The sequence below is a fragment of the Pholcus phalangioides genome, unplaced genomic scaffold (genome assembly GCF_987345545.1).
Source record: "Pholcus phalangioides strain wild (caught in Gottingen) unplaced genomic scaffold, Ppha-v1.0 ptg000003l_1, whole genome shotgun sequence".
Classification (NCBI taxonomy): domain Eukaryota; kingdom Metazoa; phylum Arthropoda; class Arachnida; order Araneae; family Pholcidae; genus Pholcus; species Pholcus phalangioides.
In genome coordinates, this window is record NW_028301596.1 from 10,212,481 (window position 1) to 10,234,577 (window position 22,097).

The following is a 22,097-nucleotide window of genomic DNA, read 5'->3' on the forward strand; positions in this document are numbered from 1 at the left end:
GGTAAGGACCCATAATGACCCACCCGTGAAACCTACTTGAATTTTTATTCTTCATCAAAGATTGGAATTATTTTTCAACTCATAAATTATGTTATGATAACTATAAATAAGAATATATAATCTCCCACATTTGTCTTGGTGAACGTTTTTTCTCGTGGAATTCATTTTAATCCACTGCAATTTGCAGTAATGCTTCATTTCCCGCCACATTGTTTTTCCCGTAATTTCTGCAATATCTGGCAACTTTGTTCAGTTTTGGCGATAATTGTGGCGATGTCCCGTATTTTCCCGTATTTGAAATCCCAATTTCCCGTATTTCTGTCAAGGAAATAGGGCCAGTCCAGCTATACATAAACAGCGCAATCCAATGTCTGACCGGGACATTATGTAAAGCGTTGTGGAGAGAAACAAAAATTTCTAGTTTTCCCTCTGCCTTTCTAACACGGGCTGCGTTGATCTGAAACAAAATCATCGAAACCTAACGCCATCCGGTAAAAACAAAGTTGATGCATGGAAAGACCAATCTCTCAGCTCACTTATTTGAGTCTAAATGGGACTGGAAGAGTAGGGGAACTTTCTGATAATTAATACTGAGAGTTGGAAAATTTCGGAAAAGACCAATTCGTTTGAAGTTTCAAATGCTCAAAATATCCAAGTTTTACAGATTATGGCCTCTGAAATGCAATAGATTTAAAACTATGTTAAAATAGGCATTTATGGCATGAAAATTTCAAAAAAAGGCATTTCTACCAAAAAAATTGGAAATAGGCAGAAAAGGGCATTTATGGCTTTTTGCGTGTACTTCCGGGCTCTAATAATAATTAGTGTCTATCTCAATATATTTTTTTGAAAATAATCGATACTAAATTTAAATAGTATCAGAAGAAATTAATTTAAATAGTATCAGAAGAAATTAATTTAAATAGTATCAGAAGAAATTAATTTAAATAGTATCAGAAGAAATTAATTTAAATAGTATCAGAAGAAATTAATTTAAATAGTATCAGAAGAAATTAATTTAAATAGTATCAGAAGAAATTAATTTAAATAGTATCAGAAGAAATTAATTTAAATAGTATCAGAAGAAATTAATTTAAATAGTATCAGAAGAAATTAATTTAAATAGTATCAGAAGAAATAAATTGATGAAATCAACGGCCATTGTTACTCACTTTAACAGAGGAATGCAAAATGATGGTTATGAGAAAGTACCTCAAGATGAATTTGATTTCCCGCATCTTAATGTCATTTGCACAACCTGGATTAAAATGCAAAGAAATAATTGCCGAATCAGAAACATGTACGTTATAAACCAAAAAGTTCATTCAACATTTCATGAAAGAGTAAAAACTTCGACAAAAATTCAGTTTTTGAAGAGAGTGTCATTCAAATAACGGCGTATGAAACGAATACGGAGTGTTCCATAAATTCGTAAATAGTTCAAAAAATTCATGAATTAATTGAAAAATTTATTGCCGTTTGCGAAAAAGTTATTCTCACGGTTGGGGGTTTGGTATTAAGAAATTAGGTCAAATTTTTGTCGATAGAGGCCGTTGCATGAAAGAAAATCGGAAGTGATTGGGCCTGAACTTTTCTGCAATCTCTTCTGGGTCTGAAACGTTCGCAAAGATTGAGTCGGTGATTCATGGCCGAGGTAAAACAACTTCACCAATAGTGCATTATCTACGAATGTCAACATCACAATTTAAACCAGTTCCAGAAAATTTAAGAAATGAGCTATGGGACTCTAATTTGGACTCTATTTCTATTGATTGACTCCAATCGACAAAAATTGGAACTTTTCTTTCTGTACTGGAAAACAAGTCGATTTCACCAGAATGTTTTTTCGGAACCACCACATTGAAATATACCAATTCTTTCAAATTTTATGAATTTTTGAACTATTAACGAATTTATGGGCCGGTAAAAGCCCGAAGTCCACTAGGACATACAATTTACAGAAACTAACTACAAAAACCTGAAATAGAAACATTAAAAAAAAACATGGTTATTGTAAGTTAATAAGATATTAAAACTTCTCAATAGAGTCAATATTCTAAAGTCCCAGTAATTATTACCGTTAATTAATTAATAATCAGCTGCAAATGGAAAATTAATGAATTCTCGCGTTCAACATAAATTAGAAGAAAAAATTAGCTTTCACCGATTGATTTAGGTCAAAGCCCAAAATCAGGCCGGCATTGCACTCTAAAAGTTTTCGAGAAGTTATTTTACAAAACTTGAAAAATGTAACTATTAAAGCTTGTCGGTCACATTCAAGCGAATGAAAAAACAACCAGTAAGACTTTTGATTGCAAGTTTTGTAAAAGATCTTTCATCAAACTTTTATAGTGTAATCCCGACCTAAGAATGTATACAAGCATTTTCTCGGACACTTTCACGATTAATTCCTAGGATTTTTTTACCAGTCTTCGAGCTTTCATAGTGGTACATATAAAAAACCATAACATATAGTTTCACTTACAAACTTCGTGAGTGTCGGAGTCCAAAATCTAAACCAAGTCAAAGGTTGGAGAGCATTTTTGCACGTCTATTTTTTTGGTTTTGGATCTCGTAGTCAAAGTGTTAAAAAGAAAATTAGCATTCATCACAGACTCCCCTTCTACTAAACAGATGACGCTCCAAACACCTAAAGCTACGTATTATCGCGGGTTACGGGTATTAATTATATCAAGATCGTTCCTCTCTCTTAAGTATAGCGCACATTTCATAGTCAATATATCTTCCCTGCTTTATCATATTTAGAACGTCAAGCGAAAGAACCTTCCGCCAATGATTTGAGCTACTTAATATGACCGACGTCGCTCACAAAGTTTTGAGAGCTATCTTCTCCACATTCCCCCTTAAGAGAAAGTCCATCAATTCCATAAATAGCTTTCCTTCCCAAACAATTAATTTGCAAAACATAATGAGAATAATGAATATAGATTTCATTTTCTAAGCCGTTTAAAATTCAACCGAGAGAATCTCCGGAGAAAATATGTAGAGATAACGACATTATAGGAAAACATGGTACGTACGGTATTGCGGTTTCGCCCTTAATTGACTGAGACGTTGGAGAGAGAGAGAGTGATCCACAGATCGCGTGTCATCTAGTATCATCAAAATAAAGCGTTAACACACACACATTCACTGGTCAAAATACTACATATAGATCCATATTAGGATACTATAGATTTTTATCAAGTGTTATACAATATCGTTGTGTGGATAGAGGGCTTTTCCTCCGCAGCTGCTAAACGACGACAGGTTTTTGTCCATAAAAAACATCCGCGAGTTACTTCTTATCTTCAGCTGCGAGACTCAAATTATTACTTCCTAGATGTAATTGATAGATACGCAAACATTTGCTAATTAGTAACTCCTTTTTAGACATCTGGTGATGAGAGGATTTCCGACTCGCTTGTCACCATGCCGTATAAACCCTCCTTGAAAAGATAGTAATCTCGCACTTCCTCGGCAAGCTGTGCCAAACTTACGGATCGCATGTGCATGCAGCTGTTATGAATAGTCTTCAGTTGTGGAAGTTATGAGTCTGGACAACTAATAGAAGAATGCGGGTTCATATAGTTATGAAGAGAGTAATTGGTCCGTTCGAGCAATCGATTTGTGCATGGTTGCCTATGGTAGTCAAATTATTAGATTCTGAAAAAAACATGTACATACGTCGATGTTAACAGAGATGCTATACGTGTGGAATTTAATGGACATGAAATTGAAAAGGTTAGTGATATCACGAGCTCGTGTTCCTCATATTTAGAATGGATATTGGATGGATGATCGTTGGAGGGATGGGTGTCTCTCTCTAATCTTTTACGCGATCACTGTTCCTGCCCAATATTAGAAGTTGATGCCGCTGTGCGGCCGTCTAGTCATAGTGACGGGTTCACAACGCAAGGACCCCACCGGCGGCACAGTTATCGTCACCTGAAGTTGGTTTACTATGGTTCGAATTTCGAGGCCCAAATGCGAGTCGATCTTCATGTTAAAAAGCCTCGCTACAGAGAGCAAAAGACCCACAACGGTACAAATGTTCGATCATCACACTTCACTCATAGTTTGAAAAATAGATGGTACCATTGAAGTTCAATCATTAGTCTAGGTACGCACTCAAGACTGTTAGGTACACGTGCACACTTCAGGAACAACTCATTCCGGTAGTAAATTGCCCATGCCGATATACCGGAGCAGTGGCGCCGGAGCTGGGTGTACTGTGGGTGCTCGAGCACCCACAATTAAATCACAAATGACAATTTCTTCGTCACTCTGAATACCCACAGGTCTGAAACACTTTCGAGGCCTATGCCCCCGTGTTGAGTTTCACCTTCTGTAGATGATTAGGCCATAAAAACTTAGATAAATCATAATTTTCTAGAAAATATAATTTTTTTTTCAGTTGAATAAATCCAATTTTTTTAATGTTTAAAACTCGAATGTTTTCTAACACTTCTCTTCCATTACTATTTTGAATATTTTCGACTTACGATTCCACTAAAAATTACAGCACACAATTGTCTTTATTAATAGTCATTAATTGCTTGATTTCAAAATTCTCTTCTCTCTTCGGCCATCTTAACAGTACTACGCATCTCCCCCCCCCCCAGGTAGAGCGATATTCTTTGACCCCCCTCCCCCCAGATCAAAGTACCTGCCTAAAATTTTCTCCATACTTACTCTCGAAAAAAATACCAGGTATAACTATCTAGAGGCCCTCGGTGCACTTGAACCGAGTGGAACCATCAAACAACCCTAGTTCATTAATCACTAATTGAACTACCAAAGAATTTAAAATTGATTTTCTATTGAAGAAGCTGGACAATAAAAATCAGTTATCCAGAGCTGACTGTACTAAAGTCCCTTTATACTATCACACATGGAAATCGAAATAAATTTGACAGTGTGAGCGAAGTAACGGTTTCAAGGTGGGTTATAGGTAAATAATTGATTGTCCTGCTCTACAGCGAGATTTTCAAACTCTGTCGGTATAAGAGAGCAACGATATGTAATTTTTCTAATCTCATTATCTGAGGAGGGGGCGAGTGAAATGTACCGTGGGGCCACTTCTCGGCTACTGTATATCGTTTAACGTTTCAAATATTATTATTAGACTGGCGGCATCTTTCCCAGTTCTATCCAAACCTGCTCATGCCCATATTCACTTTCAACAATGAATCAAAACGCGCATGAGAACACTTAACTTTCTCTAAAAACCATCAATTAATCACCATAACACTACATCTCGGTCATCTATACACAAACGTGGACACAAGCTTCCGAGCACATAACCCATTCAATCGCGAAAAAATAGCAGATGGTACGAGCCGATCAACACTGTCCGCAGAACCAATTTTGCTGTCACAGCGTTTCCACTCCTTCCCACCAAGAGACAATTCCAACTCTTGTTATACTCTTTCCCAAAGCGAAACGATATATATATATATAGCTGCAAATATTTATTATAGCGTTCATTTCGAAGGTAGTGTATTATTACGTCAGAACTGGAATTTCACAGCCGCACCTTTTAGGATCCTAATAGCAACTTTATCTGATAATATCATGTACTTGAGCGTCACCTTGGTCAGCAATCAAAGAAATCTTGGGTAACCCCTTACCTCAAAGGGCCCTCGTAACAGATACTAACACCGATAGTAGTAGTAGTATATTAATAATAGTAATATATATAACTTATGATTAATTAAAAAAATAAGAAAGGTGAGGCGAAGATCAGAAAGGTGAAGAGTAATTGTATAGATATAAAAAAAGACGCCATTTTTTTTCTCTTCCTTTCCTATAGGCTCGTGTTATACCGGATTCTGACGGTATGAATCTCTCTTTTTTTTATTTCATTATATACATGTATGATATTATTCTCTAGAATTAAGGTTAATTGTTGTCATGCATTCTGAGGGCGCGGAAGTTTATCAAAAAGTTGTAAAGGGCGTTATATAAATTTCATGGTAGTTTTTTCTAATGTTCTTGAAGTTATATGTAGGACTACTTACTATATGCAGGTACCTTTAGTATGCCCAAAGAATTTCAATCGACTGTTATGAAATAGATATATTATATTCTCTCTAGTGAATAAAGTTATAAATTTTACGTGAAAAGAAGAGAACCGTGAAATTGACTGTCACTGAAACGCCTTTATGTATGATAAAATAATACGGAAACGCTTTAAGTATTCAAAAAAGTTCCAGATCTATTGAGAAATATTTTCGTTGAAAAAGAATCTCCAACTATAAAAAAAATATTTTTAAATAATTTGACAAATTAATTAATCAGTTGCTTTTTTCTTATTAATTTTCGCTACTTACGTAGTGGCCGTAATTAAATTGTGAGGTGGAAAAAGTGTGCGATATTGTCCAAGGCGTCGGTAGAAGATATGAATTTAGTGCAGGATCTTATTCGTTGACCTCAGTTCGGTGGGGTGAAATGAGAACAAAATGTTTGGGAAACTATGGTCTGAGCCATTCATAGGTAATTTGATGCCGTTTTTCTTCGAGGTGCTGGAAACGAGCAACTTCCATGACCTATGGAGATTTTCGAGTAAAGGAATTGCAAACAAATTCTGATAAATCATTAAGGCTGGTTCGTTACGTTAAGTACAGCTGTCGATTGTACAGTATATATGTGTGCAAAATATTGCCAGATAGAATCATCTTCACCGTAGGTTCGTCATATCACCATCCAAAGAAGCTTCTGGCGTCTGCCGCGTTGGCAAGAGATCGAAGAAAGACCGACTTTCTGTCCAATACCCAATATTTTTTCGTTCGTAATGACTAGGGCTCGGATTTTTATGTCATATTTTCCTATGAAAAGTCGTATTTTGGACATTTTCGAGCTGTTGGTCATATTTAAAGAATTTTTCAAGCAATAGATAATTTTTTTGGTCATTTTTATTACCGAAATTTTTAATATGTAGGCGTCTTCTTCAGAGATTCACTTACAAGGAATTATTGTCTTTTCTTGTTATTGGGAAAGAAATTTCGCATTTTTTTGTTCTCTCGTTATGTTTCTGAAGGGAAACTATGGGGGGGGGGAAGCATCGTGAGGGGATTCACATCGCGATAACCTAGGGTCGAATCCCTCGAGAGATGCAATAGTGGTTGGCCACCATTACATCACAAGTTGGTTTTCTATCGTTTTCTAGATTCAGACAAAAATTTGAATTGATCTCCCAGTTGAAAAAGTCTTACAACAGATCCTACAACCAGGGCCGCAACCAAAAAAAATTGGCACAGTCACCTGAAGAGAGAATACATTTAGTGCCCCCCCCCCCGTAATGTTGAACGAACAAACAACGAACTTGGATTCGTGGCTGAGGGAGAACAACTTCACCGACAGTGCTTTATCTACCAATGTTAATATCAAAATGAAAACCTCATGTAAGCACCAGGAACTGGAAGATTCAGAGAAGAGCCATCAATCGTACACCCTGCATTTTATAGAACTCTGATTTGCATATTCTCAGTGGTTTACTTTCACGCAGCGTTTCCTATCGGCAAAAATTTGAACTAATTTTTTTTACGTATCAAACAAATCCCCCTTTCGGGAGAATAACTTCTTTTTTGCAAATCGCTTTCAAATATACCAATTACTTTGTTTTTAACTATTTACGAATTTATGGGACACTCTGGAAAACTTTGCTATGATGAAATAATGATACTCATAAAACTTGGGTAATGGTCAGAAGAAATAAAAAAAAAGATATCTGAAGTTTTGTTGACTTAAACTCAAGGCCATCATCCAGTTCGTACGGAGCGGCATCGAACAGGAAAGCTTATAGGAGTCTTAAAGACTCTATACGCCCTGAGAAAATGTATCTACCTGAGTCAGACTCAAGGCCATTCCAGAATCCTGAATTATCTGTTGTCACCATAAAGTCATCTAGCATCCCCTGTTTAAAATCATTTTTCCTATATTTAAATTCCCCATTGCATTTATTTACAATATTTTTCACTTCCACGTCATATTCGAACTGAGACGATATTATGGCTTGAAAATATCCAGCATCGGCTTAAAATGCAGTTACACTTTGAACAGCACCGGATACGGCTGAAACATTTGGTTGTGTGTTACGAACAATAGTTTCAGGTCATCCACGGACACAGATTTTCCAGATTGAAATTTCCTGCACGAAATTTGTCAACTAGATAACTAGGTGACGTGACGTATCAGAATTCTTCGGCTTATAGCACTCATTCCTGTTTACGGAGCCACGGGTGGTCAATCTAGCGGCCGTAATTCATGGAAAAAATATCGCGTAGGCTATACAACAAAACTTGGCTATTCCGTGACTTGGTTAATGGTCATAAGGAATAGAAAAAAAAGATTCTCATATCTCTCAAGTTCTGTTGATTTATGCTCAAGGAAATGAAGTGCATGCTCCAGGGAATGGTCGTTTAAACACATATTGATGGGATACCTTCGCTTAGATGATGTCTACATCAACTATAGTTCTAGTTATAACTCTCAAAATATCTTAACTAATTCAGCAGTCATGGCATGTATAGAGTCAAGGCCGCCGTTACAAGACGCAATGACAGGGCGCGTTTCGGCAATTTCTGGCCCCCAAAAATGATTGTTTGCATACATCACTGGTGTAGATTCAAAATGAATCAAAGAAATAATTCCGGTACACCTGTGTAGATTCAGAGTTGAAGAAAGAAATACTTCCAGCACCTGTGTAGATCGAGTTGAGAAAATAGATAATTCTAGCATCTGTGTAGATTCAAAAATTGCGAAAGAAATAATTCCACAGCACCTATATAAATTCATAATTAACAAAAGTAATGCGATGTTTGATTTGTGCTCTTGGTCCCTCCGTCCCACAACAAGAAACAGAATGCGTTTAGTGCGAGACCTCTACTGTATTTTTGATGAAAAGGGGGGGGGGGGCATTAGAATTTTTAGCATGTTTTCACTTTCATTTGTATTAGTGCGGAGCATTCTTGGAGCGCGTGGCCCGGTACAACCACACCTGCAGCACACTCATAAGGGAGGCTTTGTATGGAGTTTGTCGATGCCGTATGACAGAGTTTCTCAAAGTGTCTCCCGTCAACTTTTGTCAAGAGTGTCACGACGAGCTGGATTTGTGTGGCTATTTGTTTCTTTTATAAGTACAAATATCAACTATCCACATTTGCTCAACATGTAACCCTCGGAGTCATCTGATGCGGCCCGCGATCTCATGCACATAATTTTGTAAAAAATAACTAAGCAGCACATAACCAGATTCCTTAAGCATACCGCGGCACATTCCCAGACTACTCAAGTGACACGCGGCACATTTACAGATTACTTAATTGACCAGCAACACATTCCCAGATTAAGAATTGGCCGGGATTCACTTAATTAGACTACTTCGGTGAACCGTGACACATTTTCCAATCATTTTATTGACCCGCATCACATTCACAGACTACTTAAGTGGCTGGCAACACATTCCGAGACTAATTAAGTGACCCGCGGCACATTTCCAAATCATTTAAGTGACCCCCGGCACATTTCCAAATCATTTAAGTGACCCCCGGCACATTTCCGAATCATTTAAGTGACCTGGGCTGCGGTTTCATATTACTGTAAGTGGCACGCTGCAAATTTACATATCACTTGTGTGGTCCGCGACACATTTTCAAACCAATGAAGTGGTCCGCTTTCCTGAAACGTTTGAGTACCCTTGCACTGAACCAGGCATTTTCAACCTGTTGCTCGCGAGCACCACGGTGCTCCCTGAAGCACCCAGAGTGGACGGGTCCGATTTCATGCTTGCGAGCATTTGATCAATCAAACATCTCGCGCATATTCCATTCAAGGATTAAAATCCTCCCGATTTCACGCATACGTATGTCGAACTTGCCCGTACAGGTGCTCTTCTTTTTGGTGATGGGTACAGGCAGTACTCACTAGTAGAAAAAAGGTTGAAGACCTCTGCTCTAAACTATTCTGGGGAGCCACAGATGAGCCATGAATTGGGCAAGGGAGTCGCGGTTGACAAAAGTTCGAGAACCTCTGTCATAAGACATAACAGGAAACTTATAGCATATGAAGACGTAAATCGTTTCCGGAAATTCTTGTCTCAATTGCGAGTCACTGAACGTAACGGCCATGCGGATTCTAGATGTGAAGTCTCATCTACGGTCAATCAAGACTCATCTACGGAATGTTGTCGACTACTTATGAGAGAAGTCGGGGGTAAAAAAAAAAAAAAAATCTCCTCAGATCTTGACTGACGAAGGCAAACACAAGCCACACCCTGGAAGAACATTGGAAGTGTGGAAAATGAAAAATATGACAACGTCGATCCCACTCTCCTGCTGATCTGTAGATCTTCCCCCTGCATATAGTGGCATTAGAGAAAGATGTCTACGGGTCTATTTTCGGAAACGACTGTCATTTTTATGCCAGACGAGTTGGCAACACGGCAATTCACCCACTTCTTATCCAAGCACATACAAAAAAAAAACTCACTTTTTTCTGTCTATTCCCTTAACTCATATTCAAAAAACTATCCTCCATTCCTGAGAGGCTCGCTCTATGAACCAAAAGAGAGAGAGATGAGTGCGTTGGCACTTCAGTTCCAGGAACTTTATGATGTCTGCTCCCTGGCATCACGCTAGACCACCCCGTATTCTATTCACACCCAACACTTGTCAACACGGTCATTAGCTAATTTACATTCGAGCCTTCTTTTTTACACACTTGAGATAGGAGAGAAAAGTCTAACGGATGTCAAGCATTATTTGATCATAAAGAGGAAAAAGAGATATAAAAATATATATTACATAAATATACCGTCATGCAGAATTTTGAACAGCTTTCATGCAATTTTGCCAAAAGAAAATAAACGTGGAATTTGTTTTCTTCATCTTATTTATTCCCTTTAGAAAGCGGGGATGTAACAATTATATACAGTCGAGTTCGGTTATAACATACCCCGTAGGTGATTCGAGATGTGTATGTTATATAAGTAAGGTCCTGAAATTAGCTTACGTAGTAATATCATATATGAATAAAATAGATTATTGAGATTATAGTAGACAAAATAAGCTTATGCACAGCACGTAATTCAAATGTAATACTCCATGAATATCGTTTTTGACTGATATCTGAAAATTCTTGAAAATTTATTATAAAAACAAGATATAAAACATGTATTTTTGGAAATGTTAAGGGTTTTTTTTGAGCTTATGCTGACGGTTTTCCTCTGAAGTTGACAGTATTGCGCAACATTTAAAAAACATTTACTGATTATAAATTTCATATATACGTACACTTCACTAATACACACTTTAATTAACATACATTTTCAACAGTGAGTTGATTTACAACAATTTTTCTGCCGTTGCTAGTTGATATTTTTCAAGATTTTGTTTTTGCAGTATGTTACATCGAAATTATTTGCTTGGTTATGACCATTCTTTTGGTACGTTATATGCACAGTGTATGTTTTAAAGCTTGGAGATGTTATAACAGAGGTACAAATATATAGACGTTAAGGGACAAAATTTTAAGGATTGTACATGTTATATCTGGGGTATGTTCTGAGCATTGGCGTACGCAAAGTCGGGGTGGGGGGGGGGGTTTCTAGCTCCCCCTCAAGCCGAGATTATAGTGTTATTTTGCAGGAAAAAATGTAAAAACCCCTTCCTTAAGATGAAAAAAAAATTGAAACCCCCCCCCCCCCCCACTGAGAAAATTCTGCGTACGCCCATGGTTGCGAGTGTACTCGATTGTAATTAGTTTTTGAAATTTCACTGATCCGGATTATAACTGCCACCGCGGTATAATCACTGAATCCTCTGTAAAACTGTCACACCATTTTTTAGATTTTTTTCCTCGACTTTGTACATGTTGTAGTGTTTTCTAACCCAAACTCTCCGAGAACAATAAAAAAAATGTGAAAGAAAAATAATCTAGCTTTTTTTCAATTTTTTATACTGTACGCATATTCCTATAATACCCAAAAAATAGAAAGAAGCAAACGCCGTCTCTCTTCTTCTGTTACCAAACTTTTAACAAGAGAACTTTGCCCTTTGACAGTTGATCTGACAGGTTGGGAGAAACATGCTCGTGAAAAAAAAAAGCCTGCATTACAGAAATCTCTGGGTTCGGGTTTGCCGAAAACAGGTTTCAAGGAAGAGAAATGGTGTCTTGTATTTCGCAATTCTGACACAAGTTGCGCGAGATATCTCGTCATTGTCACTGAGAGGGTTAAGCCTTAGCCTGACTCGTGGATGGACTATACGTTCAATTTTGTGCAGGTATCATAATTATTATGCTGTTCTTATGATACGTGGTCTATTGATTTTCAAACTGTGCGGCACGGCTTCCATGGACGTCGCCGAATTTGGTCAGGGACGTCACACAAGATTTGGACCAAAGTGCTTGCATTATCCTTAATCATCAGACAGAGGGAAAATGGTTAAATTTACATATCTACATCCAACAGTGGATAAAAAATGAATTATGGCATTGTATCTGGCGGTACATGGACGAATTGACAAATCACATGACTGTCGTATATCCAACATTGGTAGGACAATTTTTCGAGTCGTGGTGCTGGATATATAGAAAATTCATCGCCAAAAACTCACCGGAGGAAAATTCACTATCACGCAATTCACAGGTCCATCACCAGCAAATGAGTGATCGAGAGAGTTGAGTGACTGGATGAGCAAGGAATAAGCTAGTGAGTGAGTGTCTAAAGACGGACTGAGCTAGTAAATGTGTGGGTGACAGGAAGAGTGAGTGACCGACCGTATGAATGACTCACTCGCTCAACTCCTCATTCACTGGCTCATTCGCTCACCCATTTACTTATTCATCTATTCACTCACTAACTCCCAGACCACTTTATTAATCACTCGCTAATTCATTCACTCACTGGCTAACTCACCTGCTCATCCATTCAATCACCATGTCACTTCTTGATGTAGCAGAAGTGTTGCTTGTCGGTGAATTTTCCAAGCGGTGATTATCATGTCAGGGAATTGCAGGGAGGTGAAATTTGGTGATGAATTTTCGCTCACGGTAGTGCTGACTATCGGAAGATTTTCTCAATATATCATATTTATAAAAGATAAGAGTGTCATCAGAAATATTTTTGCTTGAATTTAGTGTCTTATAAGAGCGCCCTCGAAAATTCTTGAAACTTAATTTCGATAACAGAACCAAAACACCGTAAACTGCCATTTTCTAAGAATTGTATTAATCGGACCTAACCACAAACAAATTCTACATTTTGGTTCGGTCCCTGTCCGTGATGATAATAATGAATAAATTGAAACCATTATCAACACATTTCATTTGTACGGATCCTGTCACGTTAGAAGGTTACATAAAAAGGGTTTCAATTAAAACAAATTGGCATAGAATTTGCTTAATTCATTTAGTCTCGTTCTCAAATGACAGGCGCGTTGAATTGCGGAAATGGCGGATCCCGGTTCCTTAAGACTAACGAATAGATAAGACATGCTTTCCATTTATTTCCCGCTCTTTTAACTGGTTTTTCTTCTTTGATTTGCTTATTTTATGTCTGAATACTGATCGCATCAGTATTCAGATCAGTGTTTCTGCTACAGTTCGTACGTTTACAACAGCGTATGACTTAATTACCTGCTATACTTTGTAGAGAATGTGTTTGCATTTTACCGTACTAAAATATATGAATGGTGAATCATTGAACTAACCACTCTTGCGCCAGGTGGCTAGAGACAGTTTGTTTACAATAAAGTCCATAATATGTAAATTCATTCGAATAATTAAATGGGTGAATCAAACAGCCGTTCGAAATTTTGTTCCAATATCATACCATAGTTTCTAAAACGTTTCACTGAAACTATCATGTGAACGTTTAACTTTCACACCGAATATAATTCAAAGCATTTGCAGCAAGCAGAACGCTCGTCTAAAGGCTGCCGTCTCTGAAAATCCTTGTCGATAGGCACATGTTTGCAAACCATTGTTAAAGGAAGGAATGCTCGAAAGCAATCATTGAGTTGAAATGCGTTCAAAAGCCATTGTTGAGGGGCACACGTTTGAAAGCTATTGTTGTATCAGCACACACTTGAAAGCCATTTCTAATAGGCACAGGCTTGAAAGAACATGAAGTATTGAAAGCCATTGTAGAGCCATGCGTTTGAAAGTCATTATTAACAGGCACAGCTATGAAAGTCATTGTTAAGATGCACACATTTTAAAGCAGGTGCTAAAGGGGTACAAATTTGAAAGCAGGTGCTAAAGGGGTACAAATTTGAAAGCAGGTGCTAAAGGGGCACACGCTTGAAAGCGTGAGAGAGAAGACGCGTTCAAAAGCTATTGTTAGAGGACGCACTGTTTTGGAAAACCATTATTGAATGGGCACAAGAGTGAAAGCCGTTATTGAGGATACACGCTGACAAAAGCCATTGTTGCGGGGGGGGGGGAAGGAGACACTTGTTTTTTGAGAGCTGTTATTGAGGACGCGTCACGTGTTCGATAGCCAATGGGAATATATTACAAAGGTTAAGGGAGGGGATACCCTTTTTATAAGACCATTGTTGAGGTGATAATTTTCATTTTTACATAAGAGGACTATTTACAGGCGAAAAATGACATAATAAATAAGGACTGTGCATAATTTTTGTAATATATATACATTTATGTAACAATATTTATATTCCAGGACTTCCTTTCTCTGCAGTAAGTTTTTTAAAACGCACAGTACATAACATTTTCATTATGTATACATTTATTTATTAAAAGAAAAATTGTATTCGTGTATAAAGTACTGATCTGTACCAAGAGGTCACTAAATATGAAGAGGAACGGTTTTTAATGGTATGGTGGAGGAATCGAGCATTTATAGAACTCTTGCCTATCCGGCTTCTATGTTAACCGGTCTACCCTTCCGCCACATTAGGCCGAATAGTCCGGATTCTACACGTTTGTTATTACAAGTACAGTCAAACTCCTCTAAGACGGCCACTCAGCGTTCCACAAAATAGTGGCCGTTTGCGGAGGTGACCACTGAATAGGGGTTGTATGACAGGAAAAGCACATTTCAGGGGGAATGTAAAAATAACGGTTTTCAACGTCAAAAATATCTTATGTTAGATTTACTTACAATACCCACGAAACAGATACATATACAGTGAAACCTCGCTACAACGGTACTCCATATAACGATAAATCCCTCTACTACGGTATTTTTTCAAATATTGTTTGGAACAGCCTATAGTCTGTGATGTTAAACTCCTCTCGATACAACGATATCCTTTACTATGATAAACCCGTCTATAACAATATTTTTAGGAGGATTTTGAAACCGCTACTACTTTTAATATTTCTATTTATTTTTCGCTCGAAATATCTTTTCAGTATATTTTTTCTATCTCGCGCCACATGTTTGAGTTCTTCCGAGGACGTCTAATAATATCGGTGTTGGGCACCACCTTGTCACCGAAAGTGTCCGTTATTGCTACTTTTTGTGCGATACACCAAAGTGTATCGCGATAAACACCTTTACAGAAGCAATACAAATCTAACTGAATTTCTTTTACCAGCGAATCAATTAAAATATTTGGCAGCGAATAAATACCCAAAAGAGCATATTTTGGCGATACGGAAAACGTCAATTTAGAAAAGTTGCCAACAGCAGCATAAATTTGATGACACGTGATGATAATTTTGACTGTCGATTTAAAGATAATTCCTCTACAAAGATATTTTTCTTGGTTCGGTATAGTTATGTACAGTATTATACATGGAAGTTTCACTGTATCTAATACAGAACTTGAAATACCAGATCATCCGATAAATTCCTTGTTCTGTATTATCTGGGATCTGTTCTTTCTTTATAGCAAATACTATACATATTCTTTCATCACATTTCTTTTATTCTCTCATTGTTATTCTACTGAAACTCTGAAGAAAGTATCTCAAAGCCGAAACTTCCACATCCTTCACCTATTCAGTAAATATCATAGACTATATTTGTCTGGTTTACCCTGTCAATCCGGGAGTAGATTTTTTAACTGTCTCACCAGCTAGCAGCAACCGCATAGAATTAGCCTTTGTCATCCTATTTACAAGTGTTTCCAACCTGATAGTGTCATACATGAACAGAAAATCCAATCGATCCGAAAAGATATTTATGCTGATGTATAAAGATTATACAAAAAGAACTACCAGCTCCGAATACACTAAGAGGAGAAAAATTACACAAAAACTTGTTTTTTTTAAACTCTTATCTAGGCAGGCCGCAGAATGGAGGTGATTTTTGTATTATGTCTATGAAGCCTATTGTCCGTTCCGAGGAAAACCGGTCGGGGAATAGAGGTGGCCGCCTGGGGGGGGGGTGGAGTTTCACTGTACATAATCCCAAAGAAAGACAGTCACTAAAAAAACCAAAATAAATTTTAATTCGACAAATTAAATAAAATAGATTCGGTCGAAATCTTTGTAATGACTCAATTGATGCAGAGTACTTTTTCTCATCATCTGCAGTTTCTTCGAATGATCAAGGAAAGACTTCGCATTCATCAATGCCAAAAAAATACTTATCATTAAGAAAACTTGATGCATCACCGAAGCCAAAATAAAAGTACGCCATCTTATTTCATCAACAGAGAACATGTGGCATTTCTTTCATTTACATTTCCTTTTTTTAGAGAAATAACCATCAATCAAAATCTCCTATAAGAATGTTCCAAAAATATCTTCGATGAATTAGGATGATTAAATCGAATTCTATAAAACGTCTTCAGAAAAGGAAAATCGTGATCGATACAGATACTCCCGAAATTCCAATAATTCTTGCGAATTCCCTGGAAAATTGGCCGACCGACGTAAGAATAATCCGATAAACATGTAATCCATCATAATCCATCTGTGCGAGTGACGAGTACTCCATTCATGTTGCCATTCACATTTACAGAAAGTTGAAGCGCATTAATTCGTCTGTAATATAAAAGGAAATAGTTTTGGTTGTGCTTTTTTTAATGGATTTGAAACCATCGTGAACTCTTACCGAAGGCCAATGAACGATTGCAACTCGAATATGGATGATAATTCTGGAACAATTCAATATTGCTATTCTGTATGATCATTAGAGTCGGATTATATGCATTTTCATATTTTGGCATTTTTTAGCATTAGCGAATATAAAATGCACAAAAATCTAATAATTTTCAGAATAAATGCATATTTTTGAAGGTTTATTAATCAATTTTTCCCGGAGCTGGGAAGTTGTGCATTAACTGAGAAAGATGGTTGCGTTTTTTTTTTGCAAATATCAAGAGTTTCCTGTTAACGCTATTCCAATCTTCAATTTTTACAGAAATAGCGTTGAAATTCTTCCATTACAAGTGTTTCGTTACTAAGCAGCCAAGTCTAATTAGAAATTAAAAATGCCTAAATAAAAAATACCGTAGAGCAGGGGTGTTCACCTTTTCTCGAGTCTCGTGAGCACTGCCTATATCCACCATCAAAGAGAGGAGCACCCTCGCGGCAACTTTGACATACCTCAAAGGATTGAAATCTGCTTAACTATAATCCTTGAATGCAATTTTCATAGGGTGTTTAATTGAAGTTTCGATCAAGTGATCGCGAGAACAAAATCAGACGCGAGAATTGAGCACTCTCCGTACTTCGAAGAGCTCGTGAGCAACAGGTTGAAGATGGCTGATGTAGTCTTGCTTATCCAACATAGACGGGCGGCAGAACATCGGGTAATAGGGCGGTGTTGAAAAAAAGCCTAACCCCGTCCGTCTTTCTAGTATTAAACGTCAAACTATGCTATAATTTTACACATTACGAACGTAATTATGTTTTACAACTTTCTTTTTGTGCCCATTTTTGCGTAAATTGCAACTTTTAAACAACACGCGATTGTCAAATTAACACACAGACACATACGCACGTAACAGACGATAAACCGATCCGCATACAATGATAAATTGCACTGTGAGTAGTGACAGTGAGTGAGGGTGGGGCAAATGGCAGACACACGAGTCATAGTGTAGACGAGCATGCCACTGTACAGTCGAGGGCAACGAAAAGTAAACTATGCTCACGCTCGCAACTTGCAGTTCTTGTTGCCGATTGATGCGGTTTTTTTTTTTTTTTTTCGCAATGGCAAGTCGGATAATAAGGAAGGTACGGATAAACGAGACTACTCTATGTAGAAGTTATTTGCATTTGCAATATATGCATATAAAGGGATATTCTGTAAATGAATATGCACGAAGAAATAGAAAATATGCATTTTAAAAACATCTGCTTTTTTTGCCAGTCATTTCTCTAATGTATATTTTTTCCTTTTTTGTACATACTTCGGAATTTTTTGGTCATATTTTGGGATTTTTAAGTGCATATTTTGGCATTATCAAGTGCATATTTGTAAAATTTTAGATCATATTTCGTCTATGGGAAAGACATACTTTTTTAGTGCATATAATCCGGGCTCTATGTGACCTACTGCTGCTACTTAACCGTATATGCAGCTCGTACACATTCCTCTTCGAAGTTTTTAATGAATTGCTACATGCCGAAAGGAATGTTCCGAGTGTATGTGTGGCCTTATGTTGTCAGAATTATGCGTGTTTCGTGTTGTTGCTGGTGCTGCCGCCATCCGCCTTCCATATTTTTAAGTAAAGACGGTAAATGCTTGAATTTTCATGTCATTATCGAGCTGTAGGCCTTTTTTCAAAAGGGAGACCGGTTCGCATTCACGCCTCGAACTTTAGAAACCGCAGAAAACCAACTTCAACTGACCACCACTGTGCGTAAAAGGGGTTCGAACCTGAATCCTCACGATGAGAGTCCACCACGATGTCCACACGACCGCACACCGGCCACGCTCTGCGGCACATTTCCAGATCACTGAAATGGAGTTCCAGAGCATTTAGAGCTGCCTGTAGAACATTTCCTGATCACTCAAGTGGCCTAAGGCACAGTTCCAGAGCACTTAAGCTGCCCCGCAGCCTATCCACAGATCACTATGGGAACAATTTCCTACGAAAGCCAATTGATGTCCGCAGAAACTATGGGAACAATTTTCTATGAATGCCAATTGATGTCCGCAGAAACTATGGAAACAATTTCCTACGAACGCCAATTGATGTCCGCAGAAACTATGGGAACAATTTTCTATGAATGCCAATTGATGTCCGCAGAAACTATGGAAACAATTTCCTACGAACACCAATTGATGTCCGTAGAAAATTGTCCATCGGGTATGCTCAAATGAACTGCATGAATGCTTCCCTATCTATCATATTTGACACTTCAAGTGATTTAGCTCTTGTACGGCGTGCGAAAGTAATCCCTAGCGGGCAAGCCAAAAATAAGCCTGTGCACCCATTATTAATACTGACGGATCACACACAGTTTTAACCCGTTTCCTTCTTGTACATCTCACCTTTACTCAAAATGCCTACGCAAGGCCTCAGAAGAAGGAAAAAACAACCGACTTGAAATATCTATAAATGCTCGCACACCATGACGTGAAATACGCGTAGGCAGGCAGAATTGTGGTTCTGAACATGAGAGAAATCGGCTCGTGCATGACAACCAAAAGGTCACGCCGGAAAGTGCGTAACTCGGTGTTGCTAATCACACAAGGATACTTGGGCTTATCCACGTAGGCCGTAAATCTCGTTCCTACAGTTTAATGCGTAGGAAAAAAAAAACAACAAAAATATGTACATCGTGTGGTGATTGAAAGAAAAACAATTTAGTAAAATTGACTTCTTTCGTGTTCGGGAATCTCGACCAACACGATTCCCATTCACTTGAAGGGTTTATTTGAGCAATACTGCAATTAATTCTCGTAATACATCACTTTTTTTTACAGGACCCCCACTCGCATGCTATCACGTAATGTAATCAATGGTCTTTCTTGTGTCGTAAAAACAATTTGAATTCAGATTGGTGATTTACACACGGCACTATTTAATTGGTTCATACCCTTAAGGCTTTTTCTCTGGTATATGGAACGAATGTGGTTCAACGATCGAAGCGAGAACTGTACACATGTAGGTCTAAACCAGCCTACATGATGGGGAGATTTCGTAAATTCGAGTCGTAGGATTGTCAATTCGATTGCTTCCTTTGGGTCACTCACGCCTTCATATTTGCCTGATTTTTACAAGGTTTCTAATTAACGGATATTATTATTTACTAGACAATATATTCTCGACCTATGCCCCGCCGTTCAAAACGCGGCTATCGGAGTCATCTGATGTGACGCACGACTTGAAGCTAATTTTGTAAAAATGAACTAATAACACATTTTCTAGAGCAGTTTAGTGGCCCACGGTGCAGTCCCAGATCACTTCAGTGGTCTGTGGTCTATTTCCAGGTGGGAAAATGGGCACTTGAGTGGCCAGCGGCACATTCTCAGATTACTTGAGTCACCCACGGCAAAGTTCCAGATCTTTTAAGTGTCCTGCGGCACATTCTCGGGTCACTTAATTGACCCGTGGCATATTAACAGATCACCGGGTCACAATTCCATATAGTACTTTAGCAACCTGCGGCTCAGCCAAATCACTCAAGCGGCCAACGGCACATTTTCAGATCACTTAAGTGACCCGAGGCATATTTACATTTCACTTGAGTGACCTGCGGCACAGTACCAGATTACTCAAGCGCTCAGTGGCACATTCATTCATTCAAGCCCAGCGCACAACTCCGTTCTCTCTCGCCATAGGCAATTTACTACCGATTGAGTTATGCCGGAAGCGTGAATGTGTCCCCACCCCCGAATACCCTGAAACCCCTGCTCTGGTCCGTGGAAACGATTACAAATAATAGATGGTACACAGCTGTCTCGCGACTAGTCTTCGAAATTCATCCGCCTCGTGAGCAGTTGCCTAATTGGTGCGGCAAATATATGGATGCCTTAAGTAAGTGACCTGCAGCAAATTTTTAGATCACTTGAGTAACCTGCGGAGATATTCCAGATCCTCAATCAAGTGTCCCGCTCTCTCCTGACGGCTGTACACTCTTATGTGAACTAGATTCTATTTCACCTATTGAACCATTTGTTGGCATTTGTCCAAGGAATGCTGTACGAATTTTTATTAGTCCTCTTATCACGTTTCCATGAGCTACAAACATGCAACATTCCCCAGCTGAAGCGATATCAGCACAATCACATGCTCAGAACATTCTCGAATTGAGTCACGGTATCAAGACCATCATGATGAACGCTACTAAAAGGGGGAAAAAAGGGTTTTTTGTTGTTAAATATTGCAAACGTTGCTTGGTTTTCCTAGGATATATCATCACCGTGAATAATCTCACATGTTTTCGAAGTGATTTCGCTCGTGCAACGCAGTAACTTCCTCTCGTGCCAGGTGCAGACACTCACTCACTGGTGGTGACGAATTGGTCAAGTGCTTCACACTCTAAATATCGATACTGAATCATTCTTAGTTTCATCGCACTCGGGGGAATCGTTTCAGCTCGTTCTTTTTTCGAGAAGATTTGCATAAACACGTTCGCAGTTCAGTCCCGTTTAACAGTCCTGGTACTGGCTTTCACCGGATATACTCCACTTGAGAAAATTTTTCTTTGAATTGTGGAACTGGGTTGAATCGGTACCAGTCCGATTCCTCACGTACATGTACACAAATCAACGAAAATAGAAGCATTTTTACTGCAGAGACGGGATGTATTTTTCATACAACGGTAGTTTTGTCTTTGGTGCATCACAAATCAACGTTTTCTTGCGTGAAAATCTGTTTTATCTTTCTGCGCCATCAAGAATTCTAATTTCTAGCACTTCCCCGTTCTTAAAAAGAATTTGATTACTTAAAACCTGGATTATCGTTATGTGTTACAAGGAAAAGGTACCAAGGTGTTATCCTCAACAAAAATTAAAGTACATCCATCTCGCCCAGAAACGCATACCAACAAAAGCATTGGCAGCGGAATCCAATTATTAAAGCAGGGCCGTAACTAAAGTGGACAGGGGGCAACTGCTCCGGGAGGAAAAAGTTGGGAGGTGGCAATTTTTGGTGGGAACAAAGAACACAGTTATGAAATTATCAAATTTTAAAGTTGTGCGAGGGGGGGTCGAAATAGTG

At 38.2% G+C, this 22,097-nt stretch overlaps 1 protein-coding gene across 1 annotated transcript in view; it reads right to left on the reverse strand.

Moving 5' to 3' along the window:
• The window catches only part of LOC149088027 (uncharacterized), a 167,906-nt gene that overhangs the window by 60,856 nt on the left and 84,953 nt on the right, over window positions 1-22,097 (reverse strand). The window contains exon 3 of the mRNA XM_089243973.1: window positions 1,173-1,258. Within this exon, the coding sequence (XP_089100099.1) occupies window positions 1,173-1,238 (66 nt within the window). The 5' untranslated portion in view covers window positions 1,239-1,258. The remainder of the gene's footprint in view (window positions 1-1,172; window positions 1,259-22,097) is intronic.